The following is a 24,230-nucleotide window of genomic DNA, read 5'->3' on the forward strand; positions in this document are numbered from 1 at the left end:
TTTATTTATTTATTTTACAGTTTGTTTACAGGTAAGTGCACTAGTCATCTGGCCATTTTCAGTCATGGTCTATCCATAAAATGCACCAGAAAATCCATGCTTACAATAGTGTGGATATGTACATACATATGGTGGATATTAAATGCCTACATTTCAATTTAATGCTATAGTTAATCACAATATTAAGTGAGGGATATTTTGAGGTATCATTAGTTGATATCCTGGAAGCAAGAGCATTTGGCATATGTGTGCAAGTGATCTTTCAGGGCTTTTTGAAATTTTTTCTAGGGTATTATTAAGGTTAACATCGTATGGAATATTATTCCAGAGAGCTAGACTTGCTCTGTAAAGGTTTTTTCACCTGTGGCTTGTATAAACCAAACCCTGCAAAGTATGAGTATGTCATCTTAGTTGTTTTGTAGTGAATAGTTTGGTTTTCTTAGTGGGAGTTTTCTTCTGAGAGGTGAGCAATAGCCTAGTTCTAGGATTTTGAAAAGCAGGGTGCCTAGCAGTAGTGTATCCCTGTTAGGTATAGTGAGGCAAGTCCTTTTGTTGAGTGCTTGACAACGGTGTGAGTTTTGTTTTGAAAGGAGAGCAAACATGGATATTTAATTCTGCAGTCTGTGACAATTGTAGCTTCAATGCGTGGATAGTAATGACAGAGCATATTCTAGTTTAGAGCATGTTTAGCTATGCCTTCCAAAAAAAACTAACATTCCTAGATGTGAGGTAATATACAAAATCTGAGGAAAAACAAAATTGACAGGGCTTTTTATTTTATTTTATTTTATCTAATGTCAACATGCACTGCTTTCTGTTACAACTAGGGGAACACTTTTATTTTATAAGTAGTTTTGAAACTAAATAAAACATTTCAAACATAACAATGCCTAGGAATCAAAATAGCTTTTCCTTTGTACAACAGAGAAGTAATTAGGAATACCTGAAATAACAAAACTATGTCACTGCCCCTACATTGAAGTACTACAAAAAAATTCATTGTACTCCATGGGATATATTCCTGCTACATCAAGCCAATATGCTAAAGCTTTTTTTTGTAGAAAATTAGTCGTCTCCTGGGTAAACCGATTGTGTCTGGTAAGGGTTTTATTACTGAACCCTTATCTCTCTATCTTACCAAACAAATCAAACCACTACTATCTCATATACGATCACGATTACGTGATACGACTAATTTTCTACAAATCATTTCTGATATGCAGCTTGAACCGGATTGGCTTATGGTTACTCTTGATGTGAGTGCTCTGTACACCAACATTCCCCACCATGGTGGTTTGGAAGCTTTAGCATATTGGCTTGATATAGCAGGAATATATCCCACGGAGTACAATGAATTCTTGATTGGTCTGGCTGAACATGTCTTGAATGACAATGTTTTCTTTTATCAAAACACTTGTTACTCGCAGATAAAAGGTACAGCAATGGGGTCCTCATTTGCCCCCATATATGCTGATTTATTTATGGCTTATGTTGAACGTGATCTCATTTATGATAGCCGTAATAACATCTATCTACATCTTATGGATATATGGAGGCGTTATTTGGACGATTGTTGGTTGGTGTGGAAGGGTGGAGTTGATGAACTATTAGATTTTTTGGTCTATTTAAATAATAATGAATGGGGTTTACAGTTCACAGCACATTATGATATCCATACTATGACCTTTTTAGATGTATTGATCAATAGATTGCCTGCTCATACCTTGGATACCAAGGTATTCAGAAAATATCCTGAATACAACACTATTTTGCATGCCTCCAGCTTCCACCCACCACATATCGCCAGGAACATACCCAAATCACAATTTATTAGAATGAAAAGGATATGTTCTGATGAGGCCTCTTACTGTGAACAAAGTAAGGACTTGACCAGCAGATTTAGATGTAGAGGTTACAAAATGGGACATGTCTTTGATGCCAGTAACAAGGTCAATAAACTCAAGAGGGAGGAATTGCTACGCTCTAAGGAGCACGACCATAGGGCATCACAACCCATTAGGTTTACCACAACTTATGGTAGGAATTCTGACACACTAATACAGAGTGTACACAAGCATTGGAACATTCTACAATATGATCTTGAGGTATCCAACATCATCCCTGAAAGATGTCTGTTCTCCTTCAGGAAGGGTAGGAATTTAAGTGGTTGTTTCAACCATTATAAACATGCACATGACTCCGGAACAGAACACCGTATACAAACCACATTAACAGGGGGTATTCCCATTGGCTGTTTTCCATGTGGCCATTGTTCCAATTGCAACAAAGTTAATAAAACCAAGCAATTTTCCAGTAGAAATTCTTCTGTGGTGTATGACATAATTTTTTTTGCTAATTGTAGTTCCGACTGGGTCATATATTTGGCCACATGTTTCTGTGGGTCATTTTATATAGGACAAACGTCACGGCCACTGCGACTCAGGATTTCTGAACACATTAGCAACATTAAAAAATGTAAAGTTCAAAATGCATTGTACAAACATCATGTCATACATCCCACTGCAAAGTTTTCTTTTACCATTATTGATATTATTAAAGGCAAGAAGTTGAATAAAACAGGTCTACACTCTTTGCTAAACTCTAAGGAGAGAAAATGGATTATCAAGTTAGGGGGTTTATTCCCACCAGGTCTCAATGAACGATTTTAGGTTAACCAATCATATTCTGTCTTTTGGCTATTTAAACAACAGCTTTGGATGATTTTTTCACACTAAAGAAAGCTGTGTGTGGATTGCCAGCCGAAACTAGTCTGTCATTTAATTTTGCTGTTTTATAATAAAACATTCATCAGAAAACAGTTTGCTGGCTCTGTTTTTTATTTTTACTTTAAGTGGATCCTTGGAGCCGTGCATTGTACTCGTGCAACTGGGAGTCCAATCTGTCCCACCAACAAGTCCTGTTGATGTCACAGACCAGGTTGAGGTCATGCGTGTGGGTTACACGACTGGAGCTTGACTTGCGGATATGCAGGAGTCCCATCATGGCGGGGTCTGAGATGCTTTGTATGCCAGACAGAGGTCACCTCTGAGGAGTCTGTATGAAACTGAGTAGAGGGACAGGGGTTTTAGCCTATCTGTGTACGGTAGATGTTTGAGGCCCTGGATTTTACTGGTGAGGAACTTCTGTGGTCTCCCCAGCTGCAGCATATGCTTTGCGAGGTATGTGCTGAAGGGGGCATTGTACTCAATAATTGGCCTTGTAAGAGAAGAATACATGGATGTTATGACTTTTTTGTCCCTGGATGAGCTACCCTGATTTGTGAGATGGGCCATGTAGAAAGCTTTCCATACAATGGAAGCAACATGGTGGTCAAAAGTCAGGTTGCTCTCAACCTGAATGCCAAAATCCCTCACGACTGACTGCTTGCTTAGGAAGTTGTTATTAATGTGATAATATGTGGGAATGTCACTCTCCCCAAAGGGGATGATGATGCAGTGTTTGGCATTCAGCTTGAGGCCATGTTTCTGGTACCAGTCATTTGTTTGGGTGAGACTGTCTTGGAGGACATCCACATCACTTGGGGAATTGATGACCATGCCCAGCTTGCAGTCATCTGCAAACTTGGTCACCCATAGCCTACTGGTTTTGGCCTGCAACTCAGAGAAGTATATCCTGAAAAACAGAGGCCCCAAGACCGATCCCTGGGGTATGCTACTTGTTATGGGTCCAATGCTTGAGGTGGCTTCCCCTATTTTGATTAGGTGGGTTCTATCAGTGAGCCAGTTTTCTACCCATCTGGTAACATATGGATTGATGCCTAGCTGAGAGAGTTTATCTATTATGCCTGAGTGGAGAATAGTGTCGAAGGCTTTGGCCAGGTCAAGGTAGGTCTTTCCCTTGTGCACTGTTCTGATACCTAAATAGCATAGACTAGATTCAGACCAGATGAATCTAGCTTGTTATTGATACACTTGAGCACTAAGCCAGCCATCTTGCATTAAGAAGGGCTCCCCTGCATCCTTGTGGCAGAATATTGTGGATCCAGCCTTGTCTGAGCTGAGGATTGCTGAAGGAAGGTTCATTGTGTGCTTTCCTATTGGTAGATTATCTTAAAAGTGTTTTAATTTCACCTGTGTTTAAGCCTCATGTTTGTGAGTTACAGTGCACTGTACAACAGGGGTTAGTGATACTCTGTATAGATGCAAATGCCTTGAAACTCAAATTTTTTCCGATACATCTGTCATTGGAACTGTCCCAAGCTTCCCTATTGCAGTATGGGTGCACTGAGCAGTGTTGCCAGACTTATCATCTATAGCCTTCAAAAGAACAAGCACTTTTGTTATTCCTAGTACAAAAACTGGTCAAACTAGCCTATTCCCTTCCCTAATAATACATATGGTAAAACCTATTATGATGGACAAGCAGTTTCCCATTTTTTCCCTGGCCAGCCTGATTGACATGAATATCCTGAGGCAGTGTGTAGTAATTGCCTCATGTATACTGACAACCACTTACTCCAAAAACAAATACCCCATGTGAGAGATGTAATTATACTATGAAATTAGATTAAGTTCTCTCACGTAATAACAAACCAGACGTCAAACAGGTTGTCAGCATACACACTTCACCTCTCACGCAGAATGAGTTCACGACATATAAACCTACATATGCAGAGGTACTCACTAGAAGCCTACCAAAAGATCAGAGATCTGCCAAATGTAAACCACTTGCACATATTGCTATGCAAATAGAAGCCACTACACATTATAACCGTTACACCAGTGTCTCAGCAAATAAGTCCCTAAGGCAATACACCTCAAAACCTAATGTCTTAGAAAGAGGCGACTCCATAATGAGACACACAGATGTCCCCCTCACCAGGCTAGACAAGGAGAAGGTCACGGTCAGCTGCCTGTTAGATGCCAGGATCTTTCATATCACACATGCATTCAACAAGTACCATTATGACTCTATCATAGTCCATGTTGGGGTAAATGACTTGAGACATAGCTCTCTGGACTATATTGAGAGACATGACAGAACTCTCAGATTATGTGTCCCAGGTAGGTATGATCTTAGCCTCAAGTAGCATTCTACCTTCTCCCAGGATGATGTCACAATATAAACAAAAAAATGATCGACTTCAACAACTGCCCTAGCTTGTGGTGTCTGTCCACGGCGATCCAGTATCTGTCAGTATGGGAAGACATGGTCGATAGGCCACACTGCAAAGGTGCTTGCCTGCCCCATAGTGCCTTTTTTAGGCAGTGTCAAAACAACAAAATTTCCAATGTAACAAAATCCACTTGAGACAAACTCAAGGTTCTGCTGCTTAATGCTAGGAGTCTAAACATGAAACTGCACACTCTGGAAGCACTCCTCACCTTGGAAGATGCTGACGTCTGTGCAGTCAATGGGACATAGCTTAAGGCAGCAAACAGCACCTTGGCTATGCAAGGCTACAATGCCTTCCACACATTCCATTCAGACCTCAAAGTGAGCATGAAAGAACCAAAGGTTGAGGTGTATCCATCTTCATTAAAGTCAAGTAAACCTTGAGACTAGTCAAGCAATTCAACTCTCTTGAACTACTCCATGTCCAATTAACTGTAGACAAAATACCCTACCACATTATTGCTACTTGTAGGTCCCCCACTATGAACCAAGAAAATCACACCACCTACCTGAACTTACTGGAATCACTTGCCATACAGCCCAACACCTTAGTCATGGGAGATTTCAACTATCCTTCCATCAACTGGGTGACATTCATGAGCAAGAACATGCTCGCCCAGAGGCTGCTGGATTTTGTCCATATAAATGCTCTGGAACAGATAGTCTGTACCCTCACAAGAGGCTCAAATGTCCTAGATGTAATACTCATCAACATGGAGGTCATTGCACTCCCCTGTATGGTGCCCTCCCTGGTAAGGTTGGACCATAAATCAGTTTTGTTCGAAGTAACTATTGAACCTGTCACCACCATAGGAGCAAAAAACTAAAAAAACTTTTCCAAGACAAACTACAGTCTTCTAAGCAATGATATAAAAAACTTTTATACCCCCTGCAATCACAAACAATGACTCCTATGCAGAGGTGTACACAAATGCCCTGTGTAAACACTTAAGCAACTGTATAGACTCGGCTGTACCTGACTGGATTAAAACTAGATCCTCCCCAAAAAAAACAAGCCACCCTCATGGACCTGAAATATAAACAGGTTATATAACAAAAGGAAGAAACTGATGTCTAAGAACAAGAGGGAACTGACTCAGCAGAGGAAGAATTCCCTCCACAACTTGAACAAGCAAATCAGAAATTTCGTAAACTCCTCTAAAGCTAATTCCAAAGCTAAAATAGCATACCTAGCCAAGGATAATCATAAGGCATTCTTTACATCTGAAATCTAAAAGGGATTGCCCAGCTATGTGTCAAACTGGTAGTAGATGGTACCACTCATACTATACTGGAGGAAATTGCCAACCTGCTAGCTGACAGATTTGGGGCAAACTTCACCCCCTGTCCCCACCAGCCATATCCCAAAGCATACCTGACACCAGTCCTCTGCCTAGTATCTCTAGAAACCAGGTCATATCTGCACTCTCCAAGGCCAAAAACACAATCTAAAACAGGACCTAGAGGACCCACTTGGTGTTCTTTTTAACCATTGCCTGCGAACTGGCTTTGTGTCAGCAGAGTGGAGAACAGCAACAGTAATCCCCTTGCAGAAGGGGGGGGGGGCATTAACAGACCCTGGGAACTATAGACTCATAAGTCTAACCAGCTTCATCTGCAAGGTCATGGAAAGAGTCACCATGGACCTTATCAACAAAGACACAGGCGACCTTCAAACTCTAGACCCAACCCAGTTTGACTTCATTAAGGCAGATCATGTTTATTAAACCTAGTGGACTTCTTCAAGAAAGTCACCAAAGCCCTGGATGAAGATAAGAGTGCATACTGCCAATCTTGACTTAGCCAATGCTTTTGACACAATCCCCCAAGCAGGTATCATTGAGAAACTCTCCCAGCTGGGGATTAACCCTTACACCACTAGATGGGTAACCAATTGGCTCATCGACAGAATACATACTGTCAAAGTTGGTGACTCCACCTCTACCAGTAGACCAGTCACCAGTGGCGTACATCAAGCGCCCTTTACTGTTTGGAATCTATTTCTTGGAAATGCAGGCTAAAGTAGACAGCCTTTGGTTTACCAAGTTCACTGATTATTGCAAATTGGGTGCAATCACTGAGTCTCCCAATGATGTTGACATATTACAAGAGGGGCTAACACAGACAAATGACTGGTGCTAAGGCCACAGTCTAAAATTAAATGCAAAAAAGTGCATTATTATCCCCTTTGGAAAAGTAGAATTCCCTGCTAATTACAATATTAGCATCAGTTCAAACCCAGTGATGTAAGATCTAGGGACACAGGTACTGTAGATAGCAATCTGAACTTCAACCACCAAGTTGTGCATCTCATAAGTAAGGGCTTTGCATCCAGGTCTAAGGATGTTCATAGGTTCATAGGTTGATACTAGGCTATCTGCCCTAGGGCATTTATAAGCCTAGCCATAGTGTGCTTGGCTTTCACCACCCTTTTAGATTAGTTGACTGTACCTCTGTATAGTAGATCACAGAAGATAGCCCTTTTAAGGTTAGTTTACTGTGCCTCTGTCTAGTAGGGACACAGAAGAGATCCCAGGGGTAAACCTAAGATCTCCCATCCACTCGTCAAGATTTCTCTTGAAGAGGGTCATTGAGGGGCTCTGCCTAACATGGATTGGGATTTTGTTCCAGAGTGAGGGGAACCTCTGGGATATGAATCTGTCCCTCCAGCATGTCCTATTTATTTCTGTGCTGAGGTTTAAGTCCCTGGAGCGTGTAGCTCTAAGGGATTTGGATTTCCTAAGGTGGAGCATGTCCATTAATTCTGGGTTGGACATGGCTTTATACATCAGGCACAGATCGCCTCTGAGTAGCCGGTAAGCAACTGAGTAGAGCTGGAGTTTCTTTAGCCTAACTGCGTAGGGCATCTGTTTGAGTCCCTTGATCCTCTTGGTGAGGTACTTTTGGGGTCTTTCCAGTTGCTACAGGTGTCGGGTAAGGTACATCCCAAATGGGGCATTGTATTCAATTATGAGCCTGATGAGTGATGAATAGAGGGGCACAATGACCTCTCTTGATCTAGATGTGAACCCTTTTGTGATAAGGTGGGCTATATAGAAGGTCTTTCTAACCACTTTGACAACGTGACTGTCAAAGGAGAGATTGCTATCTACTTGGGTCCCCAAATCCCTAATTACTTCTTCCGTACTTAATGGATTACCATCTATGTGGTAATTTGTGGGCACTTTGTTTTTCCCAAAGGGGATGACTATGCACTTTTTGGCATTTAGTTTTAGGCCATGGCTCTGGCACCAGTTATCTGTCTCTGTGAGACCCTTTTGGAGGATGCTTGTGTCAGTCGGTGAGTCGATTATGGCACCCAGTTTGCATGGGTAACTCCACTGTACTCGACTCTCATCAGACATTAATAGAATACAATGCTCCCTTTTGCATGTACCGCACTAGACACCTGCAGCAGCTGGAGAGACCACAAAGGTGTCTCACCAAGAAAATACAGGGCCTCCAAACCATGACTTAAATAGATAGACTGAAAGTCCTGTCACTGTACTCTGTATCATATAGGCAGATGAGAGGTGACTTGTGGCTGGCCTACAGGGCAGTAACTGACCCTGCTTTGATTGATATGCTGAACATCCGCAAGTCAAATGGCACAAGAGTTAATCGCTCTAGGGATCTTAACCTAACCTGTGACATTAACAGAACATGATGGAGAGACACATATATCTCCCAGAGATTGCCATTACTATGGAATAAACTTCCAATTCAAGTGAAGCAGAGCTCATCACTGACCCTATTCAAGCACAACCTGGACAAATGGATGAGAGAGCACAAATTCATCCCAGGGGTGACATCCATGTCCCTCATGGGCAGATGTAGAAGGTGTTTATCATAGACTTGCTCTGTGAGTTATGTCCATCTAGCCAAGGACAATTGTGGCAACTTGGGATTAACATGGCTAGGCTTGTAAGGGCTATAGGCCACTAGCCTAGTAACCTTCTATGAACCTTTGAACCTATGTAAGTGCAGAAAATATATTTGCTAAATTGACAATATCTATCTGGAGAATATCCTTCCTAACATCAAAGGTTTCAGTACCATACCATCTTTCACAGTCTGATGAACAATATCAAAGATAATTGATAGTGGCATTGCTATGGCAATTGTGGTTAAATTAAATTTATCTTTTACTCAACTGCCCTCTGGGCAGTCATCATCAAATCTCCCAGACCTTAGAAGTTTCCTCTCTGGTGAACCACTATAACTACCTGATGATACCCTCCTAAGGCAGGGTATCAGCAGCTTTACACCACTCCCCCCAAGAGGATGCAGACAACTATGCTGAACAGTATGCAAGTGCAGTATACAAGTACCTGTACAACTGCATGAACTCAGCTATACCCAACAGAACTAAAACCTATTCCTCAAGGAAACAGAAACTTGTCTGGTGGACATCCTCTAACAACAGGCTTTACAATAAAAGGAATAAACTTTTGTCCAAGGGTAAAAGAGAACAAATTCCAAATTGGAAAAACTCCCTCCTTAGCCTCAATAAGCAAATTAGTTCACTAGTGAAAACCTCCAAAGCCAATTAAGAGTTGAAACTAGCCTTCAAAACAAAGGGAAATGACAAGTCCTTCTTCATTTATGTTAGGAACCTCCATAGCAAAGCCCAATTTTGTTCTGAATTAGTACTTAATGGTACCACTTACAACTTATCCTGCTGACTTAGCCAACCTGCTAACTGATAGGTTCAGCACAAACTACACCCCCTTATCACCCCCAAAGGCCCAGTCGACATGCTCGATACTTGTCCCACACCTCACATCTCCATAGATTAAGTATTAAAGGCCCTATCCAAGGCAAATAACACAGTTTCCATGGGACCAGATAGTATCCCAGGTTGTATTTTGTACCATCTCCATCAAGAACTAGCTTCACCATTGAGCACCCTATTCAACCACAGCCTAAGTACAGGCTTCATTTCAGCAGAGTGGAGAACCACCATTGTCATCCCTTGCACAAAGGTGGTGGCACTACTGACCTAGGAAACTATCGACTCATTAGCTTGACAAGTCTGATCTGTAAAGCCATGGAGCGTATCATTATGGATCTCATAAACAAGGACATAGGCAATCTCCAAGCACTTGATCCCACCCACTTCAGATTCGACAAGGGCAGATCTTGCCTATTCAACCTAGTTGACTTCTTTAAGACTGTCACCAAGACCCTGGATGAGGGAAAGTCAGTACATACACTTACCTTGACCTGGTCAAGGCCTTTGACACAATTCCCCACTCAGGCATCATCGAAAAGCTAACACAACTTGGTGTTAATCCCTATCTCATCAGATGGGTGGACAACTGGCTTCCAGATAGGACCCACAAGGTCAAAATAGGTGGTCCCACCTCTGACAATAGACCTGTCACTAGTGGTGTTCCCCAGGGATCTGTTCTGGGACCCCCTACTGTTTGGCATCTACTTCTCAGAGGTCCAGGCAAAGACAAAGGGCCTAAGGTTGATCAAGTTTGTGGATGAATATAAGTTGGGTGCTGTCACTAACTCCTCAAATGATGTTAACATACTGCAAGAGGGTCTCACAACTATAAATAACTGGTGCCAAAGTCATGGTCTTAAGTTAAATGCAAAAAAATGTATTATTATACCATTTGGAAAAACATGGCCCCTACCAATTACCACATCAACGGCAACCCCTAAGTACACAACCTGTGGTGAGAGACCTAGGTACTCAGGTTGACAACAATCTCACATTCGACCATCATGTGGCAGCAGTGGTCAGAAAAACCTTTTACTTGGTTCATCTCATAAGTAAAGGGACTGCATCCAAAAAAAAGGAGGTTATTACCTCTCTGTACTCCTCCCTCATTAGACCTATAATTGAGTGTAACACCCTGTTAGGTATGCACCTCTACAAACAACTGCACCAACTGGAAAGGCCACAGAAATACCTCACAAAAAGAATCCATGGTCTCCAACATCTGTCCTATGTGGACAGGCTCAAGTCACTATCACTCGACTCGGTATCAAACACATTGCTCAGAGATGATCTGTGTCTCACCTACAAGGCACTATTGGATCCTGCCCTACTAGAGATGCTCCATATTCATAAGTCTAACTCCTCATGCATTACCCACTCGATAGGTCTAAATCTAATATGCAACATTAACAAAACCTGCTGGAGAGACAGGTTTGAATCCCAGAGGCTGCCTGTCTCTGGAATAGACTCCCCATGCACATCAAACAAAGTACCTCGCTGACCCTCTTCAAGCACAGCCTTGATGAGTGGATGGGAAACTACAAATTTGTCCCAGGGGGTTCCACCTTTGTCCCTCATTGACAGGGGTGACAGGTACTGACTGAAGTTTCTTTTTTGGGGATAAACTCTTGGCTAGGCTTGTAAGGGCCTCCAGGGCCATTAGCCTCGTAATCTCCTATGATTGTATGAATACAATACTGGCTCTCCTTTCAGAACTCATCACTGTCTTAATCTAAAACAACTAGATTGGCTAGAGTTTCTAAACCAGCTTCAATTTCACCAGCTTGCTATAGCCCACAAGACCCTGTATCAACCCACCAACACTCCAATACTCACTAGCCTCATTAGCGTTACAACAATCTTAAGAATTTATGCTCTTCAAACAAACTGCTGATCAATACTTGTAGATCCAACAACTCAGCAGGCGGCTCCCTGTTTTCTAATACTGTTGGAAAGCTATGAAATCTACTACCCACTGAACTCATAACTCTGTCTTCTCTTACACTTTTTAAAAAGAATCTAAAACTATTTCTCAAAACACACTGGTTATACTCCTGTACTAACCCTGACTAACTTTCTTCCTTCTCACTAATAATTACTCTATATCTTTATAGTCTTTTCCTTAAAGAATCAATAAATCATGTTATTGCAAATCAAATTTATGTATATATGTATATAGTATCCTCTCTTGTACATTACCCTTTGCTGTTTACTGTTCATGTTATGCTCATTATGAGTATTGTATTTTGTATTTTTTTAATAACAATTTTTATTTAACAACAGCTGTTTTTTTTAAGTTTTTGACTGCTACTACTTTCTATATTGTATTTTGTATGTGTCTTGGAGCGTTTCTCCCCGAGCCTCTACTGAAAATGGACATGTATCCAGTTAGAAAAGCCCAGTCAACAAATGTAAAATAAAAAAAAAAAAATAAAATAAATATGCACTCTACAAATACCCTAGAAGATTAAAGGACATATGTTAGTGTTTGGCAGTACCATTCTTAGCTAAGCTCTGCAGCAGGATATGGACAAAATTACTGCAGCATACCACAAACTAGCCATGCGATTCGCAGCACCAGGTCATCACTGCAGCCTTCTGCTTCCAAAAATGTGTTCATAGTCACATCACACAGAGACACAGTTACATTTGAGGGACATGGAATACATTTTCACTAAACTTTGTGGCCATCTATTTGGACTAGTAAATGAGGGAAAACCTCTAAAAGCAATAAGAACTTCTGATCAATGTCTGATTCAACTGGTAGCTAAAACCACAAAATAAACAGCACCTAGACAATGGGATCTTCTGGCATTTGACACAAGGAGAGCAAAAACTGTCAAACGTTTGAAGTTAAACTTAAAAAGCATATACTACATGTCAACAACTGCCAGGTGCTGGAGTGACCTAAGAACTGTTTTCACAACCAACATCACAGTAGTCATTTGACTGTCAGGGGAATCATAAACGTTATAATAGACTGTATCCTATGTGTACACGTTGTGCAACCTTTCTGAATTCAAGAACAGCCATAACACAATGCTTTTACTGCCTACTCACTCAGAAATGTTACACAAAGTGTACACATTTGGTATCTTACAAACTGTCCTTGAGTAATATGATTTGAATCTACTATATCAGTGAATGAAAGACCACTCTATATTTACCCTAATATAAATAGTGTACCTTAAATACAAAATGTAGAATTTAACTTGAGATCTGTAGAATAGCACTCAATGTCTCTCAACTATGACAGCATGGCAAGAATGCATACCCAGCATAGCTTATACCAGCATTCCACAGCAAATGGAGTATTGCATCTATAGCCCTTTAAGTAGTCATTCACCACAGCGCATTTTTTTGCCATGGTATTTATTTATTTACATCCATTAATTGGGGATGTCCAGCTGGTAGGGCCCATTATCAGTGAGGTCCCAAGAAGATGACTCCAAATAATAAAGAGCAAAAGGTAAACAGCAAGTCAGAACAAACATTATACAGTTAAATAATATACACAACACAATTCAGTTAATGTATACAGCATACTTCTAAACATAGTTATATATGAAATTAAAATATAAATGTGTTACATGATGTACATTTTCTAAATCAAATATTGTTAGAAATTAGCAGCAAAGGAAAAGTGTTCATGATAGCTTAAGTCAGTTGATAGTTAGTCAGAAAGAAACCTATATAACAAGGATTTTCAGGTATCAGTGACCAGAGTAGAGAGATATTAGAATATAGAAAAAGGAACAATATTAGGCAAGCAATCATGAGGACCTTAAATATTCCTGTTGTATATATCCTTAAGAAGACTCACTTAAAAGTTTCACTTTTCACACACTTAACAGTGCTCACCTTCCAAATTAAGCTAGCTGTATACGACAGTTCTGGTATAAATTTGTCTCCACTCATCCAGTCCTCAAGACTAGCCTTAAATATAGTTAAAGTAGTACTTTGATCTGTAGTGGTAACTTATTCCATAGGCTGAGAATACATTGAGTTATGAACCTATCTCTCAGTAATTCATGTTTGTTGATGTAGATTTAGAACCCCAGTGGAGGTGTTTGTTGAGACCCTGGTTTTGCAAAGAAACAGGAGGTCAACAAGGAATGCGCCTTTCATAACTTTAAAAGTGAAACATTGGTTACTTCAGAGCAGCCTTTAGGCTACTGAGTACAAGAAAAGTTGTTCTAATCTATCAGGATAGGTGAAGGAGTTAAGGCCTTTAACTTTCTTTGTAAGTTATCTTTGGGGCCTTTCTAGTTAAGCAATATTCTTTGACTTTATACTTACTAAAGGGGACATCATATTAACTGATGGGTCTCATAAGTGAAAAATTCAGTGTCAGGATGACTTCTTTGGATTATGAATATATTATATTCCCTTGGAAATTAACTAGGACAGCTGAAAGGATTACCTGACTATGATGGAAACATGCTTGGTGAATAAGAGAGAATTGTCCACATAAGTATACAAGCTTCTTATGACCATGTCTGTCTGTCTGAAGTGGAGTACCAATTATAACATATGAGGAGGACAGCTTTTTTTTGCCAAATGCCACAATGCTGCACTTTTTTGCATTTAAATGGAGATTGTTTTCAGTACACCTGTTATGTATGTATATATTCAAACCATTGCTGGAGATGATGCAAACATGCTGCTAAGATAAGTCGCAATTGTCCACATAAGTACCCAGGTCTCTTATTACTATGTGTGTCGGTCTGAATTGGAGTATCAATCATACCATTTGAGGTGGACAGCTTTTTTCACCAAATGCCATTCTGAGACCTCTCAACAGGAATTTCTGGATTATTTAAACAGTGTAACCACTTTTCTATAATTTACTTATGCATTTATCTATGACAAGATTAATTATTTGAATGTTATGATTGCAAAGGGTGTTAAAGGTTTTGAATCTTTGATTTATAGGAAACCGACTTTCTCTAATGCATACTTGCATTACAATAGTTTCATCCCTTTTATTTCAAAAAGAGCCTGGTTAAAGGTCAGTTTATATGTATAGAAGAATGGTTTCAACAAGGGTTATGTTTGATAAAGAAAGGGAGTTATTATTAAGGAAATGTATTGTCGCAGATATTTTAACAGATAAAAATGTGTTGGATGGAGAGTCCCTACTCCCCTAATTACACTCCTAACAATATTTCTACAACCCATAACGAGTCATCTTTCTATCAGAGGGCATTAGTTCTGCCATATACAGTGGGCTCTAACAAAGTAAAAATATAATTATAACAACCTGTGCAATTTTTAGAGCCAGTGATGAAGTATATAATATTGTAGGTGTGGAACCACATTTTATGTTTAAGACTTCTCATAACATGAAACATTTGTTTGAAAATGGAAAGAATAGTTACATTAGTACAACCATTACAAAGAATAAACGGACTGAAAGATGTGGAATGTATTCCTAATGTGAACATATTTTAGTGGGTGATGAAGTCAGGTCGGAAATAATTTACAAAAGTAGGATGAAGTTAAAAAGTGGTAACTGTAATACTACGGAGCTTGTACATATAGCCAAATTATTATTAATTATTATTATTATTCAAACACATCTCTATATGCTCTAGTTACAAGAGATTTGTGTTTGGTATCCTTGACATCATCCCACATGACCCAAGAGGTGGTCCGTGGGAAACAAAAATTGAATACAGAGTTATACTGACAACTTTGACTTAATGCATCAGAGGTACCAGGGTTAAATGAACATGTATCTATGAATTCAGTTTTAAAACTGAGAGCTGCTAAGTTATAGTTAGTATAATTGTGAACTTCTGATTTATTTTTGTGTTTAGTGATAATGAGACTATGCCATGTAACTAACATGTTTCCTTATAAATTTTTTTATGAATATTTTTGCAAATACATCAGTTTTTATAAAATTATATTTTTACATTTTGTATGATAAATACTACTCGTTGGTTGCTTTTTAATTGTGATTGCAACCATCATCATTACAGCTGATCGGTGGATTTTTAATCATGTAATCTTATATCAGGTGATTGCATAAACTTATTTAAGGATTTTATGATGTGTTTTTCAGGTGTCCTGATGACATTCCTGTGATTTTGTACAGAAGAACGCACTGGTTTTAAATAAGTAATTTGCTGCTCAACTTTTTTTTACTTTTGTTTCTTGAATATTTTACTTGGACGTTGATGGATTGTTGTGGTGTTGTGGTTTGTCTGATACTTTCTTTCATTTAAAAAGACACATCTTGTAGCTATTAAAACATCCGTGTGAAAGAAGGATGTCTGAAACTGAATGGTGACCAGAGAAATGGCATCTGACAGCTAAGAATGACTTGAATATGTCAGACTGTTATTTAATGTAAGTTTTGTTTGTTTAAGCTTTGATGAAGGAGAATAAAGAATAACAAGTTTACTGTCTACAGTCAATAGACAACACCATCAGAAAAATTAGAGAAAGCAAATGAGATCTTATAAAAAACAGCATTAAAGCAACTCTATTTACTGGATGCTGAATACAACACCACAAATTCCATGTCAGCTTAATGGCAGTAATAAAAAATCAAACTTCTTAACTAAAAAATGCAAAAGAATAGCACAATGAAGCAGCCTAGAGCTACTACAAAAGTGAACCTGGTCCTTATGAAACTACACAAACACATATGCCCATAGAAATATGAGAAATTAGACAAACAAAATAAGTAAAAACAAAGTAAGTAAATGGGACAGTGCCACCCACGATATCAACAATCGTCAATTACTTGAAATAGTTATTATGTTTTGCAATCCTTGAGACTGCAGTACATAAGGTGGCATTAGTCTAGCGAGACTCTCATTGCAAACAAAACTGAAATAAATAAATAAATAAATTATATAACATTGCTTTTCCTGTACATCACCACGTGTTCCATACCAGATCTTCATGTGTAAGGTTAAACTTTGCTCCACTTCTTCTGTGTAATATTTTAATTTGTATGTGTAAGTATATATTTATGCAACGAAATGTGCTGCATATCAGGTCACTTGTGAAAAACAAGAGATATCTGTTTTGGCCTCTGTTTTTTCCGTCAACACATAAAATTGAGATTTTCTTTGTCTCTTGTGTCAGATCTCAGTATGTGGCTGGATAATCTATCTTTATTGCATAAAAGAAAAAAAAATACCTGCTGGACTGTAATATTTCTATAACTTTGCAACAAAACCAGGACATATATCAGAGACGGTAAGTAAATTAAAACATTTGATTTCTTACCTCTCTCTGCCAGTGGAGTCAAGTCAATAAAGCTTCGACATTTCTCACCTGCAATCATAAAGATGATATTGTTGTCACATAAAAGAGAAAACAAGAAGTGCAGGGACAAAAGAAATGTGTAATGCACAGCCTAAATGAGATGCTGCAATGCACTCACGAGCCTAAAGCTTTAAGTTGTGACTGTAAAAGTTCACCTTGAGAACACTAAACTGGATTTATTTGCAATAAAATACGTTGCTATATAACATACAGAGTACTTGTGCCCCTTAAATTTAAAACATCCATCATGGAATGCTATAAGTATTCCATGATCACTTTTGAATTTTGCTAAAACTACATGGAAACATTGAAAACTAAGCTTGAGCACATAAAATCAGTGATGCCAGACTGTTATTTTATGTAAGCTTTGTTTCTTTAAGCTTTGATGAAGCAGAACAAAGAATAACAGGTTTACTGTCTACAGTTAATAGACAATACATATGTGTGTCTATGCATATAGACAGACAGATACCCACACACATGCACACACACACACACACACACACACACACACACACACACACACACACACACACACACATATATATATATATATATATATATATATATATATATATATATATATATATGGGTCTACCTGATAACATCGACATGCCAAAACACCGACAACGAAGTAACCGACACGAGAAAACCGACAAAAAAAGAAAGTTCAAAAACACGAAACTTCACATGCCCGACAAACCAAAATCCCAACAATCAACAAAACAAATACCTTTCCCGAAAAACACACACACAACACAAGCACACCAAAAACCTTACAAACCTACACTAAACCTTACATACACAACTATCTATGCACTAACCTTAACCCAAGCCCTAACCCTAAGGTCTGTCACTATCGCACACTTACCTTACCCGCACCCTAACCCTAACTCACTTAATCTGCCCCTAACCCTTAACTCTGTCACTATCGCACACTTACCTTACCCTCACCCTAACCCTAACTCACTTAATCCACCCCTAACCCACAAGTCTGTCACTGTTGCACACTTACCTTACCCGCACCCTAACCCTAACTCACTTAACCTGCCCCTAAACCTAAAGTCCGTCACTATCGCACACTTACCTGACCTGCACCCTACCCTAATGTCCATCACTATCACACACTTACCTTACCCACACCCTGACCTTAACGTTTGTCCCTATCGCACAATTACCTTAACATGTCGGTGTTCACAGCATCGGGATTCTCAACTGTCGATCTTCTCCATTGTCGATCTTCTGGTGTTGGTGTTCTCGTCATCAGCGTTGTGCACTTTCGGCGTTTTCAGGTAGACCCATATATATATACATATATATATATATATACACACACACACACGCACACACACACACACACACACACACACACACACACACACACACACACACACATCTCCTTGTGCATTTATATAACTGTTTTCTAGCTTGCCTAAATAGGGGAGAGGAGGGAGGTTAACAGAGCAGAATTAGACTGGCCTATCAGAAATGTCTAACTATAGCCTTTTTTATGTTTTAAGGATCTGGTGTTGAGTATTAGCCCTTGTGAATATAATTTTTGTGGGAGATTGTTTTAGTCTTTTGTGTCGGGGAGAATTTTTATTTGGGAGATGCTTAAAAAGTCATTAAGGAAAGAGTCATATTTTTACTCTGTTACTTGATGTATTATTTTAGAATGTTCTAGTTGTTTGCTCCCTGCTGGCATTTAGTAGTGTGAGGAGTTGTGTCAACTGGGTACGTGTAGCTTGTATTTCATAGCTAAGCAAGTCATAGTAATAGAAGAATTATGACAAATAAAAAATAACGTTTTCTTACAAAGTGAATGGTTTGAACAGTATTCATTTTATTCTGATCTGAGACCAGCACAGAGGACTGATTCATCCAGACCCTTTTTGGCCATTGCCAGAGTCAAAGGCAAAACAATTACAATGGCAGTCTTATAGTTCAGTTAAAGGTTTCCATTACAGTCTGCTTCAGAGGTCCTACTTCAGTCTGGGTAATGCTGTAACAACTGCTTTTGTATTTTTAAGTTAAAATGTTATTTTTAAAGCACTAACTTGAGTAGATAATGAGGGCCCTTCTAGGAAGTTTGGATATTAAAATGGCAGGAAGGTGTTCTGGAGTTAACTAAGACATCATCATAGAGGAATGACTTAGCTGAAGAAAGATGCAGCTAAGAAAGACAGAGAGGAGAAAGGGGTCTAACATAGAACGTTGCAAAACTCTACAGTGGCCTTGGCAAATGACAAACCTTCATGTCTAGATAAAATAGCCACATTTTTACAAGAATCACAAAACACATATGAGTCTTCTCCTTATAGTATTCCATAACAATATCATATCCACTGTGAGTCAACATATTATCTTATTCAAATAATTCATTCTTCTCTTGTTCACAGTGAATAAGCCTCCCCAACAACTGTTGTCTTCTCTTCTAGCAGTTTGGACAACTCTAGATTTAAAAATCTTAGCCAAAATACCGTCCAGTAAACTTATTAAAATCTTTCCTGCCAAACTGTATTTAGTGCCATACAGGAGAGCTTATGAATGTCTGAAGAAGTTGCATGGATATTTTTGTATTTGCCTAAACCTCCTCATTTCTTTTGACTTTGCTGTCAGTGGATGCTAAGAAGGCATTTGATAGGGATTCTTTTTTCTTTTTTTTTTTTTTTTTACTCAGAAAGTTTTTTTATTTTATTTTGATTATCAACCAACAATAATAAATACTTTTACAAAGTAGATTCATATTAACCACAGAATTAACTATATACATATTTACATATAGCCTGACATGTGAAAATAAATAATGACAATTTAAACAAATAAGGAAATTTACTTAAGATTAATGTCTTTAAGAGGAGGTTAGGTCCATTTGTAAACTATCAATCAATGTCAAAACGTTCCTCCAAGGATTATTAATTATTGGTTTTGGAAACAATCTTAATTCTTTGATTTTAATTTCCATTAAAGCTGTCTTCTTCAATAAGCTTAGAAATTCTTCTTTTCCAGGTGCTTTGATAGATTTCCATTTCTTTGTTATACACTTTCTAGCTATAGCTAATATAGTCCATAGGATGTAAAGACTGGTTTTCTTTTGAGAGATCTCCTCAGACACATTCAGTAAAATTAAAGCCTTGGCCAAGACAAAAAAATATCTGTATAGATTTCCTGCAAGAAATTATTAATATTTTCCCAAAAAGGTTTAATTTTTATGCAGTCATAAAATATATGAGACCAGTCAGCTTTATCACACTGTTGGCATTTCCAGCATACTCCTTTGCAAGAGGTATTTATTTTTGTGATTTTATCAGTAGTTAAGAAGGATCTATATAGGAAATTCCAGGTAAATATTCTCCAATATTGAGAACTAGAGGTTAGTTTTACTGAAAGTAATATATTTGAGTTTTCATCTGGGGTTAATTGAATCGAATATCCTCTAGTAATAAATTGCCAATATGTTATTTTAGGTATTAATTTGTAATTTGATATTAACGTATATAAATAAGAGGTTCCATTCCTCATATTTTCATTATTAAATATAATTTCAATCTACCTATAAATTTAGGAAAGGTTTGGGAATGATGAATTATTTATTATCCTACATAGATCCCTGGAGTATGTTAATATATTCTGAAGCATTAACTATTCATGACAGTTTAATTTATAAGTTGTCATCATATATTGTATATCCAAAACTTTTTGATTTTTTATAATGTGGAACCAACAAATTAGTTTTTTCTGTTCCCAGTGAATTTATATATCTCTGTGTATTCTGTCTGGAAAATTTTTAGTAATGCTGAAGGGAATTAATATTGGAAACCAGTATTTTAATTCCATGTTCGTATTTATAAAATTTTTAAAATGATCATATATGTGATTCATTACATATGTCTTTGTTGGTTTAGTTATATTATATTGCATATTTATACACAATGCATACCATAGAATGTTATTCTTATCTATAATAGTAGAAATTTTAGTAAGCTTGTTTTCATTTAATATAATAGTTGTATGTACTTTTTTCCAGTTGGATGTATAACTGGGGTTAATCTATTCAATCACAGTTTTAAGTAATGAAGCATTTATATATGTTTCAATGTCTGGGAAATTTATTCTTCCCTGATCCCATTGTCTTATATGATGTGTATAAGATATTCTGTTTCTTTTTGGGTACCACAAGAACCTTAGTAATAATGATTTTATTTTCTTTAGAAAAGATCTCTCATGAATTAACAAAATAGCTTGTTCTATATATAGGATTTTAGGAAGAAAAAGCATTTTAATCAGTTGAAGTCTGTCTTCAAACACTAAGAATAGATTATTATATTTATTCACTAGGGATTCTATTATCTCAATAATTCTTTTATAATTATTTTCCTTTATATCTTGTATATTATCAAATAAATCAATCCCTAAGTATTTTATTGTTGTAGCTTGTGTCCCTATAATACTATTCTTGTCTACTTGTATGTCCTTTTTTATTTAGTAGAAGATATTTAGATTTTTGTTTGTTACAAAAAAGTCCTGAAATCTTATGAAATTTCTCCAACAGAATATCTAGTTCATCTAAAACCTTTTTTGAGTTCAAAATAGTTAAAAGTACATCATCAGCAAAGAGCATGCTCTTAATGTTATAATGGTCAATATATTTATTCCTTTTATCTTTGGATTATTTCATACTAATAGAGCCAATATTTTGATAGCCAATGCAAATAAGATGGGTGACATTGGGCATCCCTGTTTAGTACCTCTCGTAACTTGTATGGGTTCTGAAGTAAAGGGCCGTAATTTAACATAAGCTAAATTATTTTCATAAACTTTTTTAATAAATATAATAAAGGGAAGAGGGAATGCATAAGCTTCTAAAATTTTAATTAGTTCCAATTTAAGCAGTCAAATGCTTTTTCAATATCAAGTCCTATTATCAAGGCTTCTATATTGTCTTTATTTAAATAATGTATTAAAGTCAATATTCTTTTGATGTTGTCATGTGTGTGTCTATTCTGAATAAATCCAGTCTGATCATCGTTAATGATTTCTTTGAATTGATTTTTTTATTCTATTTACCAGGATGGTCATAAAAATTTTATAATCATTATTTATTAATGAAATTGGCCTATATGAGCTGCATAGGCTGGCATCCTTGTTTTCTTTTAAAATGGGTATAATTAAAGAGTATTTCCATGAAGGAGGAATAATTGCATGGGTTTGAATTTCAACTAATGTTTTATGTAACAAGGTGATTATATTCTTGGAAAATAACTTATAAATTTCTGAGATTAATCCATCCATTTCAGGAGATCTACCAGATTTACTATCTTTGATTTTATCCATGACCTCTTTGAGTGTAATAGGTTTTTGTAAGTTTCTTTGTAAACTATCAGGTATTGATTTAATATTAGAGGTCATATCTCCTGAAATGGATCAATCTATTGTATTATCTTTATCTTTATAATGTTTATTGTAATGACATTTGAAAGCATCAAGTATATCTCCTATTTCCGAGACCTTCTTATGTCTTTCTTCATGTAGAATATTAGCAATAGTATTAGATTTAGACTGCATTTTGACTTTAACAGACAAGTTATGTAAATGTTTTGGAGAAGTAGCGTATGAGTTTATTTTTAATCTTTCTATAGCTAAATTAGTTTTATGATTTAATATATCATTGTATCTTTTATTTAGCTCTTCTATTTCCTTCTTATGCTCATTTAAATTTTTTGATTTATATAATTTAAGTTTCCTTTGTATTTCCTGTAGTTCAGATTCCCATTCTTTTAGTTTATTTTTATACCAACCAATTACTGTCCCATAAATATAAGCTTTTAATGAATCCCAGACCATTACTATGTTGACTTCTGCATTGTAGTCTGTATCTAAATAGATATTAAGTTCATTCACTAACCATTGTTTAAATTCTCTAATTTTTGTAATGTACGAGGGTATTCTAGTTAGGAATGGTAGTGGTTTAAAGTCTACTTGTAATTTTAGAACTAGTGAATTATGATCTGATAGAGGGCATGGGATTATTGAGAAAGAAGTAATCTTTGATTGGAGATCTTGTGATATAAACATTTTATCTATTCTAGTATGAGTACCGTACCTATAATCTTGATGAGAGAATAACAGGGAGGTATTATCAATAACATTAAAGGTATCTATCAATTTTAGTGACTGAGTCCATCTTTTTAATATTTTTGCAGTAGCTGATACATGTGGAGATTTTTATTAGTAGTTTCAGAAGAATCAGGTATACAATTAAAATCCCCTCCTATTATTAGATTCCCTCTAGAAATATTTATGATTTGATCTAAATGTTTTTTAACTGTTCCAATCCCAATACCAGGAAACCAGTATAAGTTAGCTAATGTCCATAACCTATTACTAAATTTCATTATGACTATAGTGATAAGCCCATCTTTATCTACATATTTATATATTATTTCAGGGTTTAGGTAATTGTTTCTCCATAAGATTGTTAACCCCATTTTCTTAGATTTAAATTTGGAGCATGCTAAGATTCTATAATCACTTGAATTCCAACTAAAATTATCATTGATTTTGAAATAGGTTTCCTGTAAGAAGATTAATTGGGGTCTATTTATCTTCAGATATCTTAATAAATTAGATCTTTTATTTGGGCTATTTAAACCATTTATATTTAAAGATAATAACGAGATATCCATGTCAAGTTATTTTAAGAAAGTATTTAGGGTGTCAATATATTTACTGAATTCAACTCCTCTACAAAGAATAAAACATTACTAATTTGTACATTTCCATATATCTCAGTGTAAGATGTTAACTTTAACATAATTGCTGGAAGTATGTCAGGCTTGATAAAACTAATTAATAATTTAATTTCTAAAATTAAAATTAACATTAAATTATTTTGTACATTAAGTCTTGCCCACCATGGAATGTAATACATTCCTAGTTCATCAGTTTGAAACATCTGATGCACTACCTCACTAACTTCCTTTTTTCATTTACTAGAGCTCCATATATACATTCCTATATAGAAAGGAATCAATTAAAAAACTTTATGCATATTGTCATTCAGCAACAGAAG

The 24,230-nt window shown here is 37.0% G+C and overlaps 1 protein-coding gene across 1 annotated transcript in view; it reads right to left on the bottom strand.

Moving 5' to 3' along the window:
• GSG1 (germ cell associated 1) overlaps positions 1 to 24,230 on the bottom strand; it is a 993,143-nt gene that overhangs the window by 329,406 nt on the left and 639,507 nt on the right. Inside the window, exon 3 of the mRNA XM_044074607.1 lies at positions 17,120 to 17,167. Coding sequence (XP_043930542.1) covers positions 17,120 to 17,167 — 48 coding nt within the window. The remainder of the gene's footprint in view (positions 1 to 17,119; positions 17,168 to 24,230) is intronic.

The sequence above is a fragment of the Protopterus annectens genome, chromosome 1.part1 (assembly GCF_019279795.1).
Source record: "Protopterus annectens isolate FY-2018-M chromosome 1.part1, PAN1.0, whole genome shotgun sequence".
Taxonomy (NCBI): Eukaryota; Metazoa; Chordata; order Ceratodontiformes; family Protopteridae; genus Protopterus; species Protopterus annectens.